General features: G+C 40.6%; 1 protein-coding gene across 3 annotated transcripts in view; it reads left to right on the top strand.

Annotated features, from left to right (window-relative positions):
* LARGE1 (LARGE xylosyl- and glucuronyltransferase 1) overlaps positions 1 to 25,286 on the top strand; it is a gene marked incomplete at both ends in the record, with an annotated part of 196,395 nt that overhangs the window by 162,926 nt on the left and 8,183 nt on the right. Inside the window, 4 exons of one of the 3 annotated variants that reach the window (XM_082014020.1) lie at positions 1,386 to 1,541; positions 12,683 to 12,846; positions 17,314 to 17,592; positions 23,897 to 24,043. In XM_082014020.1, the coding sequence (XP_081870146.1) occupies positions 1,386 to 1,541; positions 12,683 to 12,846; positions 17,314 to 17,592; positions 23,897 to 24,043 (746 nt within the window). The remainder of the gene's footprint in view (positions 1 to 1,385; positions 1,542 to 12,682; positions 12,847 to 17,313; positions 17,593 to 23,896; positions 24,044 to 25,286) is intronic. The other 2 variants (XM_082014021.1, XM_082014022.1) reach the window with 2 other exon arrangements.

Here is a 25,286-nt window from a genome sequence, read left to right on the forward strand (position 1 = left end):
AGCAGTGAAATCCCAGGGAGGGATAAAGCTTTCCCTATCAGGAGATACTTTCAGTGGTGTCGAGTATGTAGAAGAGACTGCCATAGCTTTTAAGGCAGTATAAATAGAGGAGAGATTATGTTGTGTGCTGAAGTTAGTACAGGAAGAATTCAGGCTATGTCCTGCTCTTTCCTCCTCCAGTCTGCTCTTTCAGCAACAGATAGCGTGATTTCAGAGGGCTCCCTGCTCCCATGGAGTTGTGTTGCTGGCACCAAGGGAACTGCGTTGGTCTGCTCTGGGCTGCTTCTGTTCTACGTGCTGCGCTTCAGCTCTGTGTGTTCCCTCCCACAAATGCAATGTTGGGAGCAAAGCTCACCGCGCGACCGGCGCGGCAGCTGGCGTGGCAGCTCTGTGGCTGTGTGTGAGGGACGCAGTGCCTTCACGCAATTAACTTAATGGATTCAGAGAAGCTCCAGAACTCCTAGCTTGGAAATATTCCCAACGGTGACTTTTTTTTTAAATCTCTTTAGAAGCCACAGGAATAAAACTAAATACAAAGCATTTGATGGGTTTTTTTCGTTATGCCTAAAATATAGCCTCTATAAAATGAATCATTCCTGCAAGCCACTTTTGGGTCATTTTTAGTTTTTCCTTACGGCCCCATTCTCATTCACGCTGGCAGCAGTGTAAAGTTGCCTTGATGTAAATGAGAATCAGGCCCTTTATGTCAGCATTAGAGTTAAATCTAGGCCAGTGTGAGAGTCATCTCCCATTAGCAGAGGCTAAATACCTGCTAGAAATTGGCATTCAAAGGGTGAAGCGTTGTACTGCATCACTGTGTTGTGTAACACAACTGAGATCAGTGTTGTTTAAATGAAGCAATGGCAAAAAGGAAGTCAGATTACATTCAATAAATGCGTATAGGAATTAATTTCAAGCTTTTTCTTCTCAATACCTGACCAGAGAAGAGTCTGTCTGGCCTGAAACAGTGAATCAGTTTCATTAGCTGAAATAGTCATGTGGAAATCTGAGATTAATGTTTAATACCTACATCCCTGTGTCCCTCGTCCAGCCATCTCTTCAACAGATTCCATAACCTATCAGGTCTGGGATTAGAGTTGCGGCAGCATTTCTGAGGCGCTGCGTCACAAACTAGAGCAGCAGACCAGCCCAAATGTGCAGGTTATCCTATGGAGGAGTTTCAAAGCACATCACCTGTAGAGTATGCAGTTACTTGTGAAAGACGTGACGAAGCCATCCTGATAAGAAGACAGAAGGAAGTCTCTAGTTTTGGCGGGGGGGGTTAGTTTTTAAGAGGGCAGTGAACTCAACACACATAAAAACAGCATATAAAGCAAATCTGTATTCTAACAGCAGGATGTGTTTTCTCTTTTTTTCCCTCGGAGGTGATTCACTGGAATTCGCCAAAGAAGCTGCGAGTGAAAAACAAGCACGTGGAATTTTTCCGCAACCTCTACTTGACATTCCTGGAATATGATGGGAATTTGCTGAGACGGGAGCTCTTTGGCTGCCCCAGTGAGGCAGACGTTAACAGTGAAAATGTAAGTGGGATGTCTAGGGCTTGAAGATTTAACGCATGTTTCGTACGAGGCACTTGCTACGAGAAGACTTGGAGAGTTGGTGGTGTGGGTAGTGCAGTGTGGAGGGACTCAGGAGAATTGAGGTCAGTGCTCAGATTCCCAGAGTGATGCTGTGCAAATCATTTAATCTCTCTGTGCCTCGGTTCCTTGCCTGTAAAACCGTCGTGTTAATCCTGCCTTTCCCCTGGGTTTTGTTGCTTTTTTTTGGCTGCCCTGCATTTTAAAAATCCCCAATAAAGGTAAGATCACAAACTGAAAATGAGGATTTAGGCTCTTAATTCCATTAGGTAATTTTGCCGACCTCACCCTTAGACCTAAAACTTCCAAGAGGAAGGGCTTATTTCTTGCTGTGTGTTTGTTCAGCATACGGTGATATCAATTTTGGCTAGTAGATACTAATGTACAAATAATGAAGAAGAACTGAAAATATCAAGACTGCTGTATTTACGTCTACGATTTTTTTGCCGTGCTGCAAACTATAGAATGAATTAATACCGCAAAGTACACATAAGCTGTGAGACTGTGCATTTTTTTCCTGCACTGCCCCTAACCAAACACAGCAGCATTTATGTGTATCATCTGCATAAAATTTGCAATCAGAACCTTTCAGAGGAAGCAAATCCTTTGAAAATGATTGAAATCAGGGTTGTTTACATGCAGATGCTCTTATGTGTGTATGTGCCTTAGTACATATAGTTGCAATGTAAAAAACTGTTAACTGAAATGTTTATACACAGATGTAGATGAACTCCTTGTTTATAATGTGGTCTTTGGAGATTTCTAGACAAATATTAATTTTGGCTACATAGTCTGAAAGGAAATAAAAAGGAACCTGTAACATTTTATGTTATCTTCAAGAAAAAAAATCTAAAATATACAACATTCTTTATATAAAAATCAAGAAAGCAAAGCCAGTATCGTGTACACATTAGCAGTTAAGAGGTAATTGGCCATCAGTAGCATCATTGAGGCTTGTACTGTTTCCATTTAGTCTGTGGATGGAATGACCACAAGGGATCCCGTTCCCGATTTTTTACCTATAGCACTCAGAGACTGGATAGATGTATTTTAGCCCAAGGCATGGTTTCCCAGATACTTATCTGACCATCACACTGTCTTCTGAAAGGAGTGAGGAATGGTGAGAAACTGGAGATAAACATTAACTGGGAGGGACTGAAGCAGGGATGAGAGAGAGAAAGCAAGCACACAGTGAGAGCAAAAGCACATGGAGAAAGAAAATCCTCTGCAAGAGTGAGAGGCTTTTAGACAATCAAGTGAACTGAATGTGGTAAAAGACCACTAGGAGTCTGACGGTCAGAGACATCAAGATACAATAGACGGAGTAGAGGGTAGGATAGGAAAAGAAAAGGGGAATGAGACATTAAAAAAAAAAAGACAACAGGACAAAGCACACCTTCGTCACACTTTAAGAATGCAGGTTAAAATTATACTGAATTCACAATATGTTGTGTGGGTTCAAAGAGCATGAATGCAGTCAGAGACTTGTAGCTATATTTTCCAGAACTCTATAAATCCTTAATAAACAGATTTATTCCAGATGACAAGTGGCACAGTGAACGCAAGTTCTCGCTGCTGAAAATGGCAGTCCTGAAAGTTTAAAATGGCTCATTTTACTGAACTTGTATCTAGTTGACAGACACTGGAAATGACTAACTGTTCAAGCCTGTTTCTTATTCAAGACAAGTAGAACGCAATATGGTATATGGTATGGCTTGTGTCTGAAAAAGAAATGTAACTCATTCTTCCATTTATAAATTTAAAAAAGGAGATACTGGAAAAGAATGAGCTAGACATACAAAAATACATGAGTCCTAACTTGCCAAGAGACACCAAAAAGTTAACAGCCTTCTATCAAAACAATCAGATATAGAAAAAAAATCTATCTTTGGATAGCTTAAGCGTAGCCACTTAGGAGAAGACATTGTTTTTTATTAGTTACTCTTGATGTAAACTCCCCTCTAAACTTGACTATGTCCTTTTTATTGTAGAATACAAAAAGCAAGTTTCAGCTTTGACGTTACGAGACCCTAAGAATAGGGTTATCATGAAAACCACTCTTCCTCTCAGTCTCTGTCTGCTGTAGTACATACAGTGTCACAGGTGTCCTATTAAAATGCAGTACATTCCCCTGCAGGATGATCTTCAGAAGCGGAGCATCTTGTAAGGTGAGCAGGGAGCCACTGTTTGTCATTCCTCCCACTACAAAAACTAGGGGCCATGAAGCGGAAATAGCAAGTAGTGGGTTCAAAACGAAGATAGCCATTTCACCCACAGTGTAATGAAGCTTTGGGTGGGAGGTGAAGTTGCTAAAAATATACATATGCTCAAAAAACGACTCTTCGTGGACAGAAAATCAATCAGGAGCTGATAAACTTTGGTGCAGAAAGTCCTTGAACCACAAGTTCAGGACTAGGGGAGCGTTCTGAGAAAGCATCGCTGTACACGTGCCCTGCTTTTACACTCCTCTCTAGGCAGCCAGCTCACAGCTGGAGACGGGATGCTGGGCTGGACGGACCTCTAGTCTGACAAGATGCAGCCATACATCTCCATTAGGATTCCTAAGCATATATGTTACATGAAAGGCTATAACTTCTGCAAAGTCAAGTATGTGTAATGTAGGAGTTGCATTTAATTTATCTTAATAGCTGTTATTTTTCCTTTCTTCTCTGAATTGAGACTAGCAGCCCCAAAACACAACTGGGCTTTATTATGTTAGACACTGTATATGGGTAAAAGGTGCTTCCTCAGCTGCCTGCGTTTCTCTGCGCTGTAGACCAGTGGACAAAATGTTAGAATAGCTCTGCTCGTTTTATAATCAGAGAAAATTACTTAAGCACTAAATGCACTGAGCCCTGCTGTGGAAGAAGCAGTGGCGTAGTGCGAGTCTGTCACACTCCGGCTGTATCAAAATCTACCCATAAGGTCTTGCTCCAATATGCCAGCCATCACTTCTCTACAGTTTAATATTTGTAATGATGTTTTATTTAGAATGCAACCTGTAATTAAGGAATCTCATTTGTAATGCAAATATCTGTAAAACATGAGAAGGAAGTGTGGCAGTGGGTACCGTTAGGCTGGTTCTGTTACTCTAAGGCCCCTTTACACTTCTCATCAGTACTGAGATGGCCTTAAAATGAATGTAAATTGTGTTTCTTCCCTTTTTAAGGGCTCTTTACAGTGCCAGAGGTATGTAAAGGGCCATTAGTTTAAAAGATAATCAGACCTTACATTAAACTCTCTCGCTTTTTCTGTGTGTGTGTGCATGTATGCTTAAATATTTGTGTCTATATTCATGTGGAAGGATTAGTACTTTTCTGTTTTTAATGTTTGCTAAGGAAGTATAATGCCACAGACTGAATTTTAAGAGGTCTAAAGGCAGCCTTTGGATCTTACACCGCATAGTCCTGATCTGGTCAGTTGTTGATCTTCAGCTGCACCAAACAGCACTGTTACTAGGTTCCAAAGCATTACAAATGGGAATGAACAGAACAAATAGGGCTCTGAAACTGAAATATTGGAGGCAAAGAAATACAGACTAGGTTAATCTTTCTGTTTATGTTAAAATACTTATATGTATGTCTACGTACATATTTCATCATTTCCTTGAAATATTCAAGCTGAAAGACCCTGTGTGTAGCAGGGATGGGCTGTGGGCAGGAGCCTGCCACATGCTCCTTGCCATAAAGCAGTACTGTAAGTCCCCTTCATTCAATATGTACTAAAATAAGATTACACAGAGCAGACTCTTCTCTGCAAATTGGTATTACAGTTACCCCGTTGCCTTTTGTGCAGATTCTGGATGGGGAATTCAGAATATGAACCAAATCCTCCTGTCAGCACTGCCATTGACTCAAGTGGCCTTTGGAGCACATCCTTAGTCACTCCATCCTACTTATTCCATGCTATTTCCTCCTTCTCACCCCTTCTTTCTTATTTTCATGCAAGGCAGAAGGTTTTAGGGAAACCCACAAAGGCGAAGTTCACAATAATCTCAAATTTGAACGTTTCCTATTGGCTTTTAATGATTATGTCCAGCATTTCATTTTAAAGGGCCAACTGTAAAGCCTAAAATATTTCAACAGGATCTTCTGTGTACTAGTCTACCTCTATAGTTACGCTCTGAGATAGATTTTATAAGCCTGATTTTAGCACCCAGGCACACACTCAACTTTTTAGCATTCTCATAAAACTTCTTTCCTGCAGACAGCTTCTCACCGGGCACTTCTGCCAAAGCATTAAATCTGAAGGTTGAATGGGGTGTCCCCTATTAGTGAAGCTTGTGTCCTGATCCAAAGCCCAGAGCAAGATCCATGGGAAGTTTATCACTGATTTCACTCAGAAAAGGACAGTAGATTCCCATTAGAGAAGACCTTCAGAAAACACAAGAAAATACTTTCTGCAGATTTTTATTTTCAGATTTTCAAATCAACAATACAAAGAAACAGTGTAAAACAATCTGGTTCTCCCTGACAACACTTGCTCAAGTGTGTACTTACTGAATGTGTTTTTACTTACTTTTTTGTGCAAAACCAGAGATTCTTAATATTAGCAAATGGCTGTTCATGCCATCTTGTAATAGCCACTAGAAAAGCAGGAGATTCTAGCAATGTACCACATAGTACAAAACTCTACTAACAAATTTAGCAACTTCTGAATGTCTAAAAATAGTATGCAAAGGGAGCTTCCAAGTCAGTATCAAGGTGCTGAACTTGCGGTCAGACCGATGCTTTGAGTACCTTTTGCTCCTGCAGAATTTCAGAGTACTGCATCATTTGTAGGACTGGGGTTTAAAGTTACTATTTTGTCATGACGTAGTCTTTCTCTAGTAGTAACAGATGGTATACAGCAGTTTTGGGGTGAAATCCTGACTTCCCCAGCTGTGTTGGTTTTATCATTATAATTGTTATCGTTACTAAATGCTGAGCTGGTAGCCCATTCTGTTAGTAGCCTGAAAGTTGCCTTTGTATTGCTTTCAACTGCTTATAATATTGCTAGATGGGGAATGATGTGGACCAGATTTTGTTTTGTCATGCTGGTATGCCTCTTTTCTTCTTTCCTCTCATTTTTTAAGGTGAAACATGGGGAAAAGCTAGGCCTCTTCATGGAAATACTCCATATCTCAGATAAGGAATTGACTTTTGGGCCAGGAATGTGTCTTTTGCCAACTTGGTGAAAACTTCAGCAAATTATAATGCTGAAAAACGATGGTTTACACATCATCAGTATTTTTTTCTTTGACTTTAAGGAGGCTCAGATCTCTGGAGACTCTTTTCTTGGGAATCTGCATGGATACGTCTAACCAGATTATATATATCCCAGTGACATAGCGGAGTTGAGCATGCTGCAGTTAGGGGACCTAGGCAAAGATTGGCGTTTGCTGTGACTGTTTCTTCTGAATGCTTCACGCCAGGTTCTGACCAGTAGAGTTGACAGCAGGAACCTATTTGGTCTCTGTTCTGAGGTACATCCATTGCCCTCACTGATGTCCAGACAGTATGGAGGAGAAAAAAATCCAGATTCACATATAAAACGGATGAAAGCTAGATCAAAGGCAGAAAGGATAGTGTTGAGACATAGGTTCTGGAGAGAGAGTGTTTGGAGCAGGAAGAGGAAAGGACTGATGGGTCCCTGTAGGTATAGGGAGTTGGCAGCCTACTTGAATAGGGACCATGGGACTAGAAACAGAGCTGGGACTGACTTAGACTGAGGAACTTGCCAGACAAAAAGGAACAGGGCTAGGAACAGGCTGGGGAAACAAAAGCAAGGAGACCAACATGTCAAGGCACTGCGCTGCAAGGGAGGTCTGGGAACACTCGGCTAAGAAAGTTTGTCAGGGACCTGGGGAAAGCAGGTGCAGAGGACTACCAAGATCTGACCTCTGCAGCTGAGATCAAGGGAAGTTGTACTTCACATACACAGAACTGTCTAAAATGTTATGCATGCCTAAAAATTGGGTTCTTAATTGTGTTGATTATTTGCAGTCAAGATAAGTCATTACTTCCATTTAGCAGGAGTATTAGCTACTTTTTACATGCTGCAGCAAAATTCCTCTTGCTAGGTAGGCTTGATCAGACACTATCCTCTTTGTCCTTAGCACAGCTTTGTTTCACAGAAGGCTCAATTTGACCCATAGCGAATGTACAAAATTTTATGGCGTGGAAGGAATAAAGGTTTAATTGACGGGGGATTGGTCTGGCTTTTATTACTAATCATTGGAGAAGCCAGAAGTACTTTATGTAGGTCATCCCAAACAAGACTCAGTGAATGCTTTTTCCTCCCTACATCATCATCTGCTTTGTTTATGCCATGCTAAAGGCAACAGTTAATTTACGCATTTTGAAAGTGCTAAATGTTGCAATCCAAATTGCCTACTGGTGGGAACTGGGACAGCTACACGGGAGGAAATGAAACTGCTGCATTTTATAACCAGATTATAGTTTCATCCTGGGCTGGTGTTAGTTTTCATCTCAGTGGCTAAGATGAGTTGATTTTGTGCTATGAATCATAACTGTGCACACCTGGGAGAAGGAAAGATGATCTGAAAGTTAAGTTTTCATCTAAGCTACTCCGTTCCTGTTAACATGATACTGAGTGACTTAAGCCTAGTGTCATCTCACCTCACCTTAAACACTTGATGAGGGAGAGATGCTTACATTAGGATTTTTATCCCCTTCCCCAAGATCTAAATAGCCTCTAGACACAAAATATTGTTTGTTGGTGCTTTTTTTAAAATATCATTAATCCCTGAGAAAATATTTCTGATCCGGGATTTTGGGTTGATCTCAACTGAGATGAAATCCTGTAGATCTTGGTGGGAAGTAAATTGTTTCTGTGACACAGAAGTTAAAAAAAAAACCAGAGCAAATCACAAATTTGCGAACAGCCTTAGGAAGAGACATTTATGAGCAGACTAACTAGTTTGCTGGGGAAAGGTATGTTATGTGCCATGTATCATATGGGTCTGCCATCTATAACATGGATGGAAAACACCACCTCATCTCATACAAATGTATGTCGGACAAGTAGACCTGCTAAATTGTGACAATTTGCGGTAGAGTTGAATACCTTCTGGCCTGTACCTCTCTGGCCAGCATGGCTTCAAAGACTGCTTTTCCTGAGATGAAATCTGATCACCTGCCATAGCTAGTTGCCCAGAAAAGTAACTTAGCATATATTTTTTAATATATTTTTCTCTTTGTTTTGGCATTATGCATGTCATGGCTGCCATTTTTATTTCTGAAACAAGTAGCATCATAATGCTAATGAAAGCACTTGGTTTTTCCCACTACAGTATTTCCTAAGAGAACATCTGTACACAGTCTGAAAAGAATACATTTTTCAACTGTGAGAGTGTTTCCTAGAGGGGACATTTCCCACACGCTCACTGGCAAGTAGCCTTAATATTGAAAATCTTGTAGAAACAGTGAATCTCCTGCTAAGCAGGTACTTGCTTATGAGAATACACGTTGTCACTCTAAGGTTGAGAAGTCTTTGTTATATTAGGCATATTGTTATAAATATAATGGAGGGCTTCATAATGGGGATGCCATCTGTTTGCATAGATGTGTCAGCCGTTCCCATTATAAACCCATCTTTTCACGAAGGCATAATGTGGGCACAAACCTTAAACCAAGCTGTAAGTATTTTGTCTGTCAATAATGGAGCCACGCAATATGCGTGCTGGAGATAAGATTATATCATTGGAGAAATTTTATGTGATGTAACTGAAAAATAATATGAGCTAACTTGGAAGGAGATACATAAGGACATATATGTGATTGTCTTAGACAATTCCCTGTCTTTTGAATGTTGTGCATCTTTAACATTCTTCATTTTAAGTATGTGTGTTAGTGGCAAGTGACAGTGTGCAGTATGTACTTACAGATTGTGTCTCTTCATAGTAAAGAGGAAGCAGCCTTTATATGTGTAAATTACATTGAGGCATGGGTATCTGAATGTATATGTGAATTGGGGGGAACACAGAAAGTGAGAGAGGGAAAAGGGCTTTTAAACTGCATAGAACTGTGCAGCACCCAGCACATTGGTCCTGATGGTTTGTGCACGTCGTACCATTAGCTTCAGTGAGATAGCCTGTGAGTTTACAGGTTTTGCTGGACCAAATCCAGAATGTCTAGTGTGTCCAGTGTTGCTTTCAGGAGGAGATGAGTTTTCATATGGATCATCACATACTCAACAGTGCCTGTTGCCTCGCCATTCCAGGATAGGCCCATCCCAAATGCAGACGGCTTGCCACGTGTGCAGTGACAACACTACAGGCCAAACCACAGCCTGTCTGCGCTGGTTGTCCTACCTGAAGGAGCACACCTTCAGTAAGCTGGGTTTGCACAGCCTGCAGAGTACGGTTCCTAAGGCTGCCAGGCAGTTTAGGCACATGGTATGAGCAGGCAAGGATTGCACGAGCATTCCTGCAAAGTGCTGATGGAGCTGCGTGTCTGGTCCTGCCAAGTGATGCCCACATATTAGCCAGGGCTCTCCGGCAGCTTGTGTTTGGGCTTTCCCCGGCAGCCTGCCTGCGCTCGAGTGGAGGGTGCTGGGGGCAGAGGCTGGGGGACAGTCAGAGCACACCGTGCCCGTGGTCCTTCTGGGGACTGCTCTCTCCAAGGGGTATGGACACGGCTGTCCCATCTCTTCTCTGGGGTCCCAGCACTACGTACGGTAGCAAGCGTGAGTCATGGGAAGTGCCAAGGAGAACCTTGCAGACTATCAGCATAGCTGCAGGCTCAGAAAAAGTCTGACAGGACAGAGAAAAAATCCTGACCCTAAGACATGCAGCGGGAAGAGCATGGGAAAGAGAGGGAACGAGCGGAAAGATCCTTTCCCTGTAGGATCCTGTAGGGATCCTCTGATGTTTGCTGCTCTCCTTCACCCTCCATCACCCACTTTGTGACTTGGTGAGTTTCACCATCGAAATACTGGGGCCCTTAAGAAACCTCCTTTTGCTCCTGTCTCCTCCTTTTCCCCTGTCTAGGACTCTGTAGTGCACAAAGCCATAATTTAGCCCCAAATGTTATTCTGTAACTCATAATTAAGTATTTATACCCTCTTAGCTTGCAACCCGAATGTAATCTGATAATCATTCAGTGACTGCCTGGTTAATAGCTGATGTGCTATTATAGACTTCTGGCCTGGTCATTTGTATGTACAGCAGGATAGTAAGGTACCCCTGAAATGTGCTTTGCTATTGTTTTAACCATTTAAATTTCAGTCACTTCCTTGATAATTCTGTTAAGGGCATACTAATGTCTCTTTTCAAGGAAGAAAGAGGAAGATACAATATTCTTTTTAGTCATTGTTGCAAATATTGGGTTTAATTCAAATATTGTTTGAATGTGATTTGGAAAATAAAGTGCAGACTTAGCTGAACGATGATTTTTAAAACAGAATGGATGAAACTCCAAGAATACGTAAAAGAACTCCTGATTTCTATTCCACCAAAAGAGATCTTGATTTCAATAGAAGTTTTGCGTGAGTAAAGGTTTGTCAAGATTTGGACTCTCATCTTTCTAAAAGCAGTCTCTCTTGAGGGTTGCTTTAAGACCCGTGCAGAACAATGGCACAGAAGAATGAGAACCTGATCCAAAACTCATTGAAATCAAAGGAGGTATTTCTATTATTCAAAAGAAGATTATAGAGTGATGTACTGGAAAATACCAGGAATTATTCCATCAGCCTTCACAGGAAAACATTCAGCTGTAAGTATTATTGTTGATGGCAACCATTATGCTTATAGTTGCAAGAACAACAGCTCTTCTTCTTAACACAGTATTAGAACAAGAAACACTTCCATTTTCCATTTTTTTTCTTGAAGATGGTGAAAGTATTACTTTAAATCATTCTGTACAGGACAAAAAGAAGAGATTTTTAAATCTAAATGGATGTCTATAATTCAATCACCTGTTTGTTGCATGAAACAGTTTCGAAGTGCACTGTGATTTTTATCAAAATTTGTAAAATACCTATAAAATGAATATTTTTCTTTTTTACTGATAAATATGCAATTCTTACAGGATGCTTTTAAGAAATAAAATATAAAAACGATACTTTTCTTAATAACCTACATTTTAGAGCAACACAAACAGAACTCTATTTGACATGTTGAGACCATATATAATTTTCATCTTCATTACATTTTGCAGTAGGTTTTACAGCAGGTAACTGATTTTTCCCTTTAAATGAATGCATTTTAGATCATCTAGCCAGATATTTGGCTTTAAAATAATATAGTTCAGGGATGGAATTACTCAGCTGCATAGATATTTGGTCAGTTTTTCTCTTCCTTTTTTCCCCAGAGCTAAACTTTTATTCTCTTAAAGCTACATGTGTAAGATACTCAGGATTGGATTGCTTTGAGATGCTCATTTTGACTTTGAAGGGGCTTGGTTTCCAAGGGAGCCAAAAAAATACCTGTTCTCTGCCGATCTGTCATCCCTTGGGTTTCTCAAACTAGGTGCCCAGAAGCATAAATCACATTAAAAGTGTAGGCTTAATTCTGGCACCCCTGCATTTCATTGCAAAATTGAATGGGTGCAGAGACCACCTCAAGAGGTGGAATAATGATCAAAGATGTTACTTTTCCAGCTGTCTGTCCATGCTGCTAGCAGTAGTTGCTATTCTCCAAGAGAGGCAGCAGAACAGGAATTGCTCAGTCCAGCATACAAGTCTTGTCTACTGGAGCTGTATGTCTACAAGTAGTTTGAAACGCTGCTTCTAATGAGGAATGACATTATGTACCACGCTGGAGCATTAATTCTGAAACTTGGTGATTATTAAACTTGTGCTTGTTCACTGTTTCACTGCTAGTCGGGATGTTGAAAGTATGTGATACAGATAGTATATACAATATATGGACCATAATACAATGGTCTGTCTACAGAGGGTTCTTGCTCATAATCTCTTGTCCAGTGACTTGCAGGAGTGAGGCTTGGGAAAACCCTGCTACTGTGTATGTTCCACTTCCACTCCCCATTGCATCATGCTCCAAGTTCCCAACCTCCTCATTCCCTCTGCATTGCTAAAATAATTATAAGGAACTTACCTTTCTGTCCACTCTTTCCTTACAGCTCCAGAAACAGCTGTCTGAGCTGGATGAGGATGACTTATGCTATGAATTTCGTCGAGAGCGCTTCACTGTCCATCGCACTCATTTATATTTTCTACATTACGAATATGAGCCTGCTTCCGATAATACCGATGTAACACTGGTGGCTCAGCTTTCAATGGACAGGTAGGGAAAATCTCTTGTTCGGCGGGAAGCATGAGACAGTGAATATTTTCACACAGAGATACCCAACGATGTAATGCTTTGGGGAGGGAAAAAACTCGCTTTCCTAGGAACTTGGATGTCATACTGTAAGACCTTTCTTGAATTAAGAGTAGCACATGTAGAAATCACACATGCATCCAGACTTCAGCTCTGTGGTGCACACACGAGTGCGGGTGGAGTTCATGAGAGGCTGAATACTGGAACTGCAGGGGTTGTTACTTGTCAGGATTGTCAGACATTTATGGACTTTTGTGGCAACTTAGAAAAAACAGGAGATGTTTGTAATAGACTTAGGCAAGCAGTTGTAGCTGACCAAGTTTTTATACACAGTGTTTCCTCATTAGACAACGTTAGTTTTGCTTTCATTTGCCTTGCAGAACATTTCAATTAGTGATTTTTCTTATAGTGAAAATCAAAACTAAATATTTTAGTTTCAAGCTGGGAAGTTGAAAATAAAATTTCTTTTTTTTAATGTGCCAGTGTGAAATGAAAAATATCCTTTTGAGATGAGTCATTGCATTTTTATACAAATGTTCCTTTTCAGAATAATATTTCTAGTTTAAGTCTTTTGAAATTTCAGTTCTGATGTAAAGTGAAATTTAACTGGTATTTCATTTGGGAGAAAAAAATATATTCCTTGGCAAGTTCTACCTGCACCATTCTGATTCCCACCATTGCAATTAGTTGTTGTTTTTCAGAAGCTCTGAAAGTGCAATCCAGATCAGCCAGCTTTGTGAAATTTTGAATTGTCAGTCTCCTTTTTCCTTCTGTTTCTCAGTTCGAATCTAGTCCATACTTTGTAGTTACTGCTATCAGAGTGGGTTACAAACCAGGTCAGAACTGCTTGAATATTCGCCAGAAACTGATATTTCATTTAGCAGAGCACATACAGAATACAACATGACCCGTGAATACCACAACTGCTACACCAGTGGAGGGTCAGCAGTATTCCAGAAGGGTCAGAGGAATTCAGATCAATGAAGCATTTACAGCCTGTTTTAAAAATAAACATGAACGAATGAGAGCTATTCTGTTTCGCCAGTGCCTCAGCACTGCGTCCTGCACGTTGTGTTATGATTTACCATGTGCATCAGTGTCTGTTCTATTGATTTTTAGTTGAGGAAGCATTTCTTAAGTGTTCACAAACCTTTGAGTAAAAAAATAAAGAAATAAATTAAGCCAGATCCTGAGCGACTGTCTCAGTAAATTAGTAAAGCTGGTGTGTGCACATGGTGTATTTTCCCCCCAGAATTTAATTCAAAAGCATGAACTGGGGCTCAGTGCTGATTCACTGGCACTGATGCAAAGTCTGAGCATCTGTTTCCCTTTCTGGATCCTCACTGGGGCACATGTTTTTATTGATAGACAGAACCACACATTTTTATTCAAGAAGAACAGCCCTCCTGATAGTTTGCAGGAAAAATCTTCCCTACTTTGTTGGTGTGTTGCTATAAATTATTGATTTGAGTTGGAAATACTTTCTTTCAGCTAAAATCAATAAATAATATCATACCAAAGGACTGTTTAGCTGCTTTGTTTTCTTTCACATCTTTCAGTTACTGCCTTATTCTTTTGTATCTTCTTTAAACCACTTTTATTAAACTCCTCCAGCATAGCTGTAGACATTAAGAATAGTGTCTCGGATATAAGATGGCATGTACATGAACAATGTGCCGTATGCTACATTCCTGCATCGTTCTTTCAAATTATCATCTGAGGTGAGGAAAGGCAAAAAAGCAACTCCCAGTGTCTCCAGTTATTGTCCTGTTGGAGTTGAGACTGACATGACTATCATGACACGCTTATGTTTGCTTGTGCTATGGGCTTGGGGAATGGAAGAGAGGGATGCAGTTTAGGATATTAACATTAAGAACTAACAGTGTCTTTAGATAGAAGCTCTGGGCTTAGTGCAGCGTTGTTCATTACTGGTTAATTGTCACCTTTTATACTGATGTGACATTTTCTTGGATAATGGCTTGGACACATCGCTGTGGTTTTCATGCATGCGTTTTGGTTAGGCAGCCTTTTTAAAGGCATGGTATGTACCAGGGGTTCAGAAATCAGAGTGGGAGTTACAAAAATGTGAGATCAGGATGTGGACAAGGAGAGACAGGATAAGCATTACGCCAATTGAAGTCTAGGTGAGAATGAGTTGTAAATTGGTTGAGTATTCTTAAGAAGAAAAGTGAAAAAAAATAAGCTCACAAAACTATTGAATTCCAGCAGAATTCTCTTGACTGAAACAGGCCTTAAAAAAAAAATTGCCAACTAAGTGATGACCTCATTATTATGCAGTACAGGAGTATATTTATTTTCTCTAGAGTCCTTAAGAGAATGAATTCCTCAAGACCGCTAACAAAACCAAAATAACTTGGTCATGTTGTGCTTATAAACTCATAATTCTAAGTTTTATTGTCAAAGAAGACTATTGTAACAACCCACAGAGAGTAGATTATGGAGCATCATCCAGCAGTCCCCATAACAAACTTGTGGAAATGGAGCCCGTCAATGAGAACGATGCAGCAAAATGGAGTATTGTAAAGGGCACTAAGCTGTCCAGCCGGAAATTTATACCAGCAAAACCCAGTTCCCACTTAAGTATCGCAAAAAGCTTTGCAGGCATTATCAGGTGTGCTGTTTAAATAAGTTATGTATGCCATTTGTCCACTGCTTGGAGTCCTTGAAAGGCATTTTGCTGCATCTCTTCCTAGACAAATATTCCATTTTTAAGAGGCTGCCCTAAATCTGAGTGATGATGAATTGGAGTCTCCTGATTAATAGCTTTCCACTATGTTGGAAAAAGACAAAAAAAGAAGTATTTTTCTCTATTTATTATTTGTATAATCAAAAGCCTAAAGCCTTCACATACGTTTTAGATCTATTTTATCGATTTGTGTTTCTAATTCAGCTGATAATAACCTTTGTTTCAATAATAGATAAAAAGAAAATAATGTACCAGGTGTACACTAGTAAAGCTAATATCTCATACCTAAGGAAAAATTATTAGATTGTCTTGGATGTCATCATGATCATTCAGAAATGCAGGAAAAAGGTATTAATGTTAAATCAGAATGTGTGTTTGCTGGTATGATTATACCATTCCTTTCTGCTGCAAAGCTTAGGGAGATAGTAAGAGGGGGAAATTATTTTCTCTGATTACAATGATGCAGAAAACTTTTCTTGTGTTCTGTATAAATATTAATATGAAAAATCTAGTAATGTGGATTTGGAAGGGAGAGAAGATAATCATGTTGTATAGTCTACTCTTCCTAATTTTTAATTTTTAATAGAATATCTGGCCAGGCTGCATAGGATCATTTCCCTTTGTATTAACTCAAGGGACTTTGTAATCAGTCCTTGCTGTATTTATGTGTGGCATAGCTTAATCTCTAGGCAATTCTTTATAAATTACCCAATGTGCTTAAATGATTTTGCCCAGGCTGTGTTTGATTTACATTTGTGTATGAGGTCTTTTGTTGTCATTTTCATCAATAATATTTTAACTGCTGGAAGTTTTAAAAAATATACATCGATATAACCTGTTTAAAAAATTATTTAATGACATTTGAGATAGATACTGCTAAAACATACAAATTAGTACTTTAAATGATGGTTTTGTCTGATATGTTCTTTTGATATTCCACAGCAATGCCATGTCTCTCCTTCCTTCTCTCCTTACTCCCTACACATAGCAAATCCCATTTCTATTGATGTGTCATCCTTCTAGCCTTTCCCTGACAGTGAGTTTTCTTCTAGTCAATGCAAATATGCATGTAAGTCAATATTCCCTTGACCTATCACTTTTAACAGCTTTTAAGGCCTAACTGCCTTGCAAAAATTCGGGGAAGGTTTTCCTGTTTAAGAAACCTGTTTCCTGTGGGTCTGTACACCTTTCTCCTCCACAAGCTTGTTGAAGAGCACTGTAGTATGTTAGTGTCTGAGAATAGCTTGACCTGAAGTGTTAATTGGGCACTAGACACTGTTTAAGATTATGAGACCCCTATCCTGTAAGTAGATCCAGATGCACAGATCCCTGAAACTGCTCAAAGCTCCCATCAGATTAAATCCCATCATCCATGTGGGTTTTCCTGCAGCATCAATGCTTTAGGCAGAAAAGACGGTGTTGATTTCACCTAGCTTTAGGTATCAGAGTTGTGGATGTGTGTATCCAAGCTAGGGCTGTCTTAGGCTCTCTTGTATTCAGTGGAGAGAAGTAGGCATATCTAGGGTGCAGTCCATCTGTCCAGGAGACATGAATTTAGATGAGATTAATTGTGCTGTAGAAATTTTTATTGCTTTCCACAGCATATAAAGTGACCCCAATCTGTCTCACTTAGAGACAGATATCTGCATTTGATCAGATGAACCCAGGCAAAGAGTCCCAGACAGGGAGACAGCCTTTTCTTATTCTCACCCTTCCTCTTTCAGGCTCCAGATGCTTGAAGCCATCTGCAAACACTGGGAAGGTCCAATCAGCCTGGCACTCTATCTTTCTGATGCAGAAGCCCAGCAATTTCTGCGCTACGCCCAGGGCTCGGAAGTACTTATGAGCCGCCACAATGTTGGCTACCATATCGTGTACAAGGAAGGCCAGTTCTATCCTGTGAATCTGCTGAGGAATGTGGCCATGAAGCATATCAGCACACCATACATGTTTCTGTCTGACATTGACTTCTTGCCCATGTATGGACTCTACGAGTACCTCAGGTAAATGGACAGTGGAAGGACTCCCACTGTCCCAGGCATTTTCAGCCCTTCCACACCGCACCTTTCTCACATATTCCTAAAACAATACAGTTTGAGCAGATCTGAAAGAGGCAGCTTATAGATGTTTAAGGTGTGACAATGCCCAGCAAGGCACAAGAATTTTTAGGGTAGGGGAAGGGGCTGTAATTGGAAGTAAAGCAACACGGTTATGAAAGCAAAAACTCAGGTCTAAATGTAAGCCCTATTAGTCATCAGAATAATTCCCTCAGAGCAGCAGAGGGATCAATTTGAAAATTGAACTGGACTAAGTATGTGCAAGGGCATCCTGTATTAGCAGAGATATGAACCAGATGATTTGCCTAAACATCACTGGTTCTTAATGTCAGTGACAGAAAAAACATGCACAGCATTACTGAACTTCTTGTCCTGCGACACACTCTTAATCCAATTCCATATCTTGAAAAGAGGGTGATAGTCTAACCAGCTCGAAAACATGACTGCAACACCAGCACCTGTCAGGGCAAAATAATTAGCATAAGGAAATTGGGAAGAGTGACCTCGGTGTATATTGTATCATAATGAATGTGAGCAGGTTGGGCTGAGCAAACTATAGACCTCTGATCCATTAACTGAGCTTTTTTTAATAAAGACCTTGCTCCCATGCAGAGGCTGGTCATCTGAGGCCAAAGCATAGAACAAGGAGGACACCATGTGGCCAAACAGGAGGATTTCAGTTCCTTAGTCCTGACCAGTTTTGCTTTTCATCTCAGTTCTAATTTGGTAGGAGTTGATCAAAGTGTTCCAGTGAGGGTCTGCCTGTAGGTGCAGACCCTTTCAGTCCGTAGGCCCGGGGTTTTGGAGTGTAAAGGGGATTATACCTTCCAGTATTGTAAACTTATGGAGGAATTTCTCTGTTTCAGGCTTAACAACTCAGTCAGCATCTTCTTCTCACTTCTCCCTCATGTGGAGAATTAATTGCCTTTTTCAACTTCTGCATCCATGTACAGGGCCAAATTCACCATGGCTTTTAAAACACTGGATTTCAATAACATCACTGAAGTTTTATTGCACTGTGTCAGCTTGTTTCCCACTTATTTTAAGGATATTTCTTTTTGACTTGTGCTATGAGGACTCCAGAATAATTCTGTCCCTTGTACACATTAGCTGCCTCAAGATACATGTAGGGACAGTTGTTGTTAGCTTTTCTGTTCTTTGACTTTAGTGTTGCATACTGTTACGTTTCTTCAGATCGATGCTGGACATAGTAAGGATAGCAGCTGTTGATACCGGCATGTGGTACTAAAAAAGCAACTTCTTCCTCCATGCTGCTTCGCAGTGCACTGACAGGAGCCAGCACTGAAAGGAAGAAGAGAGAAGAGGAGACAGAACGATGTACCAAGAATATACTTGAGATATTACAGCCACAGAACTAATTCTCCTATGGTGATAAAGTATTATAGGACTAAATGCACAGCGGTGCCACCCATTAGTGCTGTTTCAGAAAAAAAAAACAGATTCACACGGGAAGCTGTTGCATTCGAGACCTTGTGTTGTTCTACCAGCCTTTTGTTAGGGCCATACCACCTTAACTCTGTGAGTCTCTGCTGCCTGGGAATATCGAAATTGCTAATCTGCTATGATCTTTTAAAAAGAGATTGGATTTTTTTGTGAGTAGACTAGAGGCTTTTGTTGCTTTTTCAATAATGATTTTTCTGAGCAAAATAGCAGGGAGGTGCAGTGAGACTATTTTAAATACGGATACCCTGTGTCTTTCTGCATTGACTGTTCCCACCACCTCTGCAAGTAGCTGATTAGTGCTATCTGTCTGAATGGCAGCAATTGTTTGTTAGAGAGACATGCAAACATTTTCATCTTCATTTCCTCAGATAGAACAACCGTAAGCAAATAGAAATCGTGTATTTCAAGCATCACTTTATATGGGATGAGCCAGACAAGTCCCTCTCAGTGCGAGTTTGCTGATTTACCTATATTGTACATTGTGTCCCTATAGACAATATATTCTCAGAAAGAAAGGAATTTTGAAAAACATTTTCAACATATTTTGAAAGCGTTGTATGTGAAAGGTAACGGACAGTTTTGAAGGAGGAGCTGATGGTTACCTGTCCCTCTAGGTGTCTGTTGCTAGCACTTAGACTTGTGCTAATTGAGATTTTTCATAGCTGCCAAGTAAGACCATTTCAATGCTTTTAATCTCCATCAAACCCCCTTTTTGTCATACCTTATTCTTCTGTGAAGTACAAAAGGAAAGAAATGTATCATTTAAAGATTTCCTGTTTACGAAACTCAGACACTTTGATGTTCTGTGCTGACTTGAAGTCTTTTGTCACCTCTTCTCACTAGTTACAGAGGTCATCTTGCTATTGCCCCAGAGGTAAAGGCTCTTTCTGCTTGCTACAAGTAAGCTGTGTGGGTCATCCTAAAGATTCTTCTAGCATAAAATAACTAGACAGACTATCTACAGTTGTCACAGCTACCATTAAAGTTCTTTCCTGGCACATTTGTGTAAAATATGCCCTTTGCTTCCAGTGACACATTTAGCATGAATTCGGAGCTGGCATCCAAGCTCTATCTGCAGGTTGTATACCTGTCCCTGGCAACATGAGTTGTGAAGCATTTCTGGTTGTTCTTCAGCATCTCAGCAAGAGACACACTTCATGTTGTGCCTATTGTTTTATATTTGTTGAATGCCTTTGTAGGCTATGCATTCATTGCTTTTGCAGAGAGGAAGAGCATTCAAATTAATTTAACAGTGGACTGACAACTCTCCGGTTCTTACCATAAACTCCGTGGCTGACGTATTTGTTGATCTCAAACCAACCACTTACCGAGTCCTGATGGTGGAAGCTAATTTGAATTAATAGACTCTTTTTTTTTTTTTTTTTTTTTTGTGTGTGTGAATTCAATGCTTTAGGATTAGGTTGCTAACCTTTCTGTGTCTGAACTTCTCTATCTTCCAGAAATGGGAATGATACTACTATCTTCCCCCAGGAGGATGAGAATTCTGTGTTAGTTTTTGGAAAGGACTATGGAGATGAAAAGATTGATATCAACATGCTGGAGTTCATTCAAGCTGTGAGGAGACTCTTGTGATTTAAGATTAATTTCTTTCATGCTTTGCGAAAAATAGGGTTGATTAGTAGATTTAGAAATTTAACCCAACCTTCACTGTGTCAGAATGACAGGTCTGAACACAAAGATACCTGGGAAACCGTTTCCTGGACAACACTGCAAAGAGAAAGCTCTTCAGAAAATCATATATCCTTGTTTTGGGGTTTGGGAAAAAAGGACAGATACAGAAAAATGGGTGCTGAATCGATATTACTGAATGAAAAAAACAGCCCTCATAAGGATAGTGCAGGAATGAAACAGTTTGCCCAGTGCTAGTTTGCAAAATAATGACATATATTCCCTACGTTATATTCCACATATCTTGCAACACCAACAGTGAAAATTTTCCTATTCCAAGTATCACAAGACAAGTCAACCAGCAAATGGCACCTGCTCTCAAAACAGGAAAAAAAAGTCACCCCACAGAAAAGGAAAAGTAGATTTGCTTCTAATAGGAAGAGGGTGGATATTCAGCTGGTTGTCCGAGGAGCAGACTGCCAGCCAAGCTATCAGAAGAAAATGGAATGTGTTTGTTTCTCTACCAAATCCTCCCTGCCTTTATCACAATTTACATGGCCTCTGTTGTCCTTTGTCACTCAGGTTCAACACCTGGATGTCAGCACTGATTCCTTCTTCCCCTTACATTGTCCTATATGTCATCTAGTTCACATCAAAGGCGGGCGATTCTACTCGGAGGTCTGTGCTGCTGGACTTCTTGACTGAGCATGTCTCAGATCCCAGCTCAGTTTTGGTGAACGCCTCCATTTTGACCTTACCAAGGTGCACCTCGCATATCTGTTGAAAATGTTTCTGCAGAAATTATCCTGCTATTTTATTTCACTCTTGAAGTACCTCCACCAGTTTTCTGTGTTTGGCTGCATCCCCTGCAAGCATCTTATTTTCAGACCTCTGCTTACTAACTTTTCATGTTGACCTTTAATGGTGCAAGTGATTTCAGCCTCTTGTATCAGTTTGTTCCCTCTGCTTTTTGGTTTTCTTCATGAAGGTACTGTCGTCTATTCTTTCCAACAGTTCTGCCGTCGACACCTATATTAAATTTGCAGATGACAAGAGTAGGGAGCGTGCAGAAAGGATTGTTGATATCCACACGATTGTTGTGCTTGTATCCCATACCTTACAAAATGAGTCATGTTCAACACAGCTTGCACCGTCTGACAGTCTCTGCTGTTACCCTTGCTTGATACCTATACCTCCTTCATCTTTGTTCAAATTCAGGTAATGAACTTTGGGGGGCAGGATTGTCTCCTACTCTTTGACAGTGCCAAGCACAGCAAAGGCCTTGATTTTTGCCTAGGACATTTGAGCTCTCCATCAAACAAAGCGATAGCAACAGCCATAAATGGAAGCTGCTGGTACCTTGCAGAGCTCAAAGGGTGAGCATCACTGCAAATGTTACCTGCTCCTTCCTAGAACTGAATCCCCAAAGCTATACTGCTCAAGACTGATAGATTGCACAGAGTCCAGAAAGCCTGAGATGTTGGAAGAGAAACTATGTTAGTGTCCCCTGCTCTCAGAGAAGGTGCGAAGGTGTGAAAGAAGAAGAAACATTAAGAGCATCATAAAGACTGGATGCTGGCACCGCTCAACGATTCTGGAAGTGGAGGCTGATTATGAAGGAGTCATCTATTTACATGCAAATATCTTGTCCATCAGTGATGATGAGGGAGAAGCTACTGAAGAAAGTACAAAAAAGTTATAATAAGATGCTGTTAAAATCCTTCAGTTGTGAAAAGTTCACTGGAATGTGGCAGAGGTTCTTTAAACAATGCAAACTTTGCAGTAAGGCGCGGAGAACAGATTTCTTTTATAGAACAGGCATATAGGGTGGTGTAAATTTTCTAAATTCAGATTTTATTAAATAGCCCTGCTCTTCTTTTTCTCTGATGGCAATATAAATGAATTCTAGGTATTCTGGGCCTAGAAAAGTGGTTTGTTTGGTCCTTCTGTTATTATGATGGTGATCCCAATTCCTTCATCTTATAAGGCTGTAGAGAGTTTGCTGCTTGTCCACATTGTCTTTGATTGCTTGTTGCGGGAACATAAAAGTCAGGACAGTGAATCCTGTTAAGGGGAACTGACTTTGACAGGGAGAGGGAGGCATATTTCTTGTATGAAATATGAAGGTAATGAGAGGAAAATGGAGACAGAGTTATTTCTAATGACAAGCATAGTAAGATTCAGCTTGGGGATGGAAAAGTAACTTCTTTTTCTTTGGGTTTTAGTTTGTTAGAAAGGAATAGACTGAATACCTCTGGCAGGCAGGGTGTAAGGTTGCTAAGCTGTTGCTCTCCTGCAGCAGTTGTCCTAAGGACCCTGACTGGAGAAGGGCCCTCCTGTGCAAAACGCAGTACGTGCACACACACTCACACACCGCAACACTTTCTGCACTGAAACACTTGCAGCAAAAGAAGGGAAAAAGTGAGGTATCTCAGTGCATCCAGTGCATGGCTCTCCTCTGCAGGAAGGGGCCCCTTTGCCCTGTGCACAGAGCCAAGCACAAATGAGCTCTGATCTCTGGGCACTGCTGTGCGCATGATCAACAATACTCAAAAGAGCACTGCCAATGTACAGTTTTGCTGGTTTGCACCATGTTCTGTTGCAGTAGATCTGTGCCTTGCCTTAAACCAAGACCAACCATCATGGCAACAGTGTTCTTGAGAGCAAATATCTCGTCTATATTGGTGTTAAGGTAACACTTAACTTGCAGGAAACACAGAGCTCTAAAGCAGAGGTGAAAAGCAAGTAAGATGGCACAGCATAGCACAGAGAATAGCTAGGCTGAAATGCAACCAAAGTTTCCATCTCCTCACCTTGTAAAGTCCCACTGAATAAATCCCATTTTTTTAGAACTGCCATTGACTGGGCAGCTCTGTTTCTCTTAAAGGGGTGGTCAACTGGCCGTGCTCAGAGGGCTGTGCACCCCTGGACATGCAGGGCAGCATTGATCAGTCAAATACGCAAGCTCTTTTTGAATTATGTTGTCCTCCTTGCAGCAGATCAAAAGTAGAGGAAAATATGAACCACCCCTGGGAAAAAATTCGGACCATAGTTACATTTACAGAATCAAACTGCCCAGTTTCTGCTCTTTATGTTGAAAAAGTGACTTGCTCAGTTTAAACTTTTCTTGCTTTTATTTTTTGCTTCTCTTTGCCAGGAAGTCTGTCATCCAGCTAGACCTGGCTAACACCAAGAAAGCTCTGATTGTACCTGCTTTTGAGACCCTACGCTACCGCCTCTCCTTCCCCAAGTCAAAAGCAGAGCTGCTATCTATGTTGGACATGGGAACCCTCTTCACATTCAGGTAATGAGAAATACTTTTGCTGAACCTGTTGTCATTATCTCTGAAGTTTTTTTTACATTCTTGTGAATATTTGGTTTTTCTTTCTCACTGTCAGCTAGCTAGCTCCATTAAGAAACCTACTGGAATTTTTTTCCTCTTTTCATAGAGAGGCAGTGAACAGAATCATATGTGGATATATTCCATCTGTAAGCTCAGCATTTTACCTAGTATTATAGCCCTTTACTGAAGGACTTCAGTTGTTAAATTGAATTTGTTTTACTTTCATCATTTTTTATTGCACTACAAAATCAAGCGCGACCATTACACTTATGTGCGTGTAATTTGCTTTTTGACTGCCAAATACTATCTGGATAGCTATGTCCCTTGTGACCAAAAATAATTTCTCTCTGCTCATTGGTTCGCTTCCTTACTGACTTACTGGAAAAACAAATGCAGGCTTGTCATGTGCTCTTTTAAAGTGTGAAACAGCAGCTTAAATAGCTAGAGTTTCTCAATGCAGAGGTAGAAGTGTACTCTGACTAGAAGTTGGTGAAGAACGCCTTAATTTTGAGCTCCTCTCTGAAGCAGACTCCTTTTGTGGCTGTGAACAAGTCACTTCTATTATCTGCCAGACTCTTCAGTTTTAAAATGCAACTACCCAGCTAACTGTCTCTTGGGGGTGTGTGGTAAGGTCTGATTAGCAGACGTTTGTAAAGCATTGCAGTGATGGGAAGAGCACAGTATGGCCTTATGATATTGCACAGAGAGGGGGCTTAGGAGACCTGCCTTCTCTTCTCGGCTCCACTACTGCCCTGCTGGGAGGTGGTACACGAATCAGTTCGCTTTCTTACATCTCTGTTCTCCATCTCTGAAATGCAAGTAACAATGTTCACCTCTCCTTTCTGCTGTATTTTGAGATCTAGAGATAAAAACTATGAAAAAGCAAGGTATTATCCATGGCTGGTGGAGCTCTATATCACCTCTGCTGTCCTTCCCTTACTTTAGAGCTTTCCTCGCACTTTTCCAATCCCTGTGTTACACATCTCTCATTGCAGCCACCCTTCCCTCATGCAGACACATGCTCAAGTCGTAGCAGACAGCCTGTGTGAGCCTGGAAAATACAATTCTGACACTACCTCTGCCAGTGACTGCCTTGAAATAGAAACTTGAGGCAACTGAGGAAGGCATGCCTCTCTGGAAAATTATTTAAGGATACTGATAGAGCAAGTGCCTTTTGCTCTCCCATCATACTTTAACAGTCAAA

This window comes from Phaethon aethereus (genome assembly GCF_964289735.1).
Source record: "Phaethon aethereus genome assembly, chromosome: 1".
Taxonomy (NCBI): Eukaryota; Metazoa; Chordata; class Aves; order Phaethontiformes; family Phaethontidae; genus Phaethon; species Phaethon aethereus.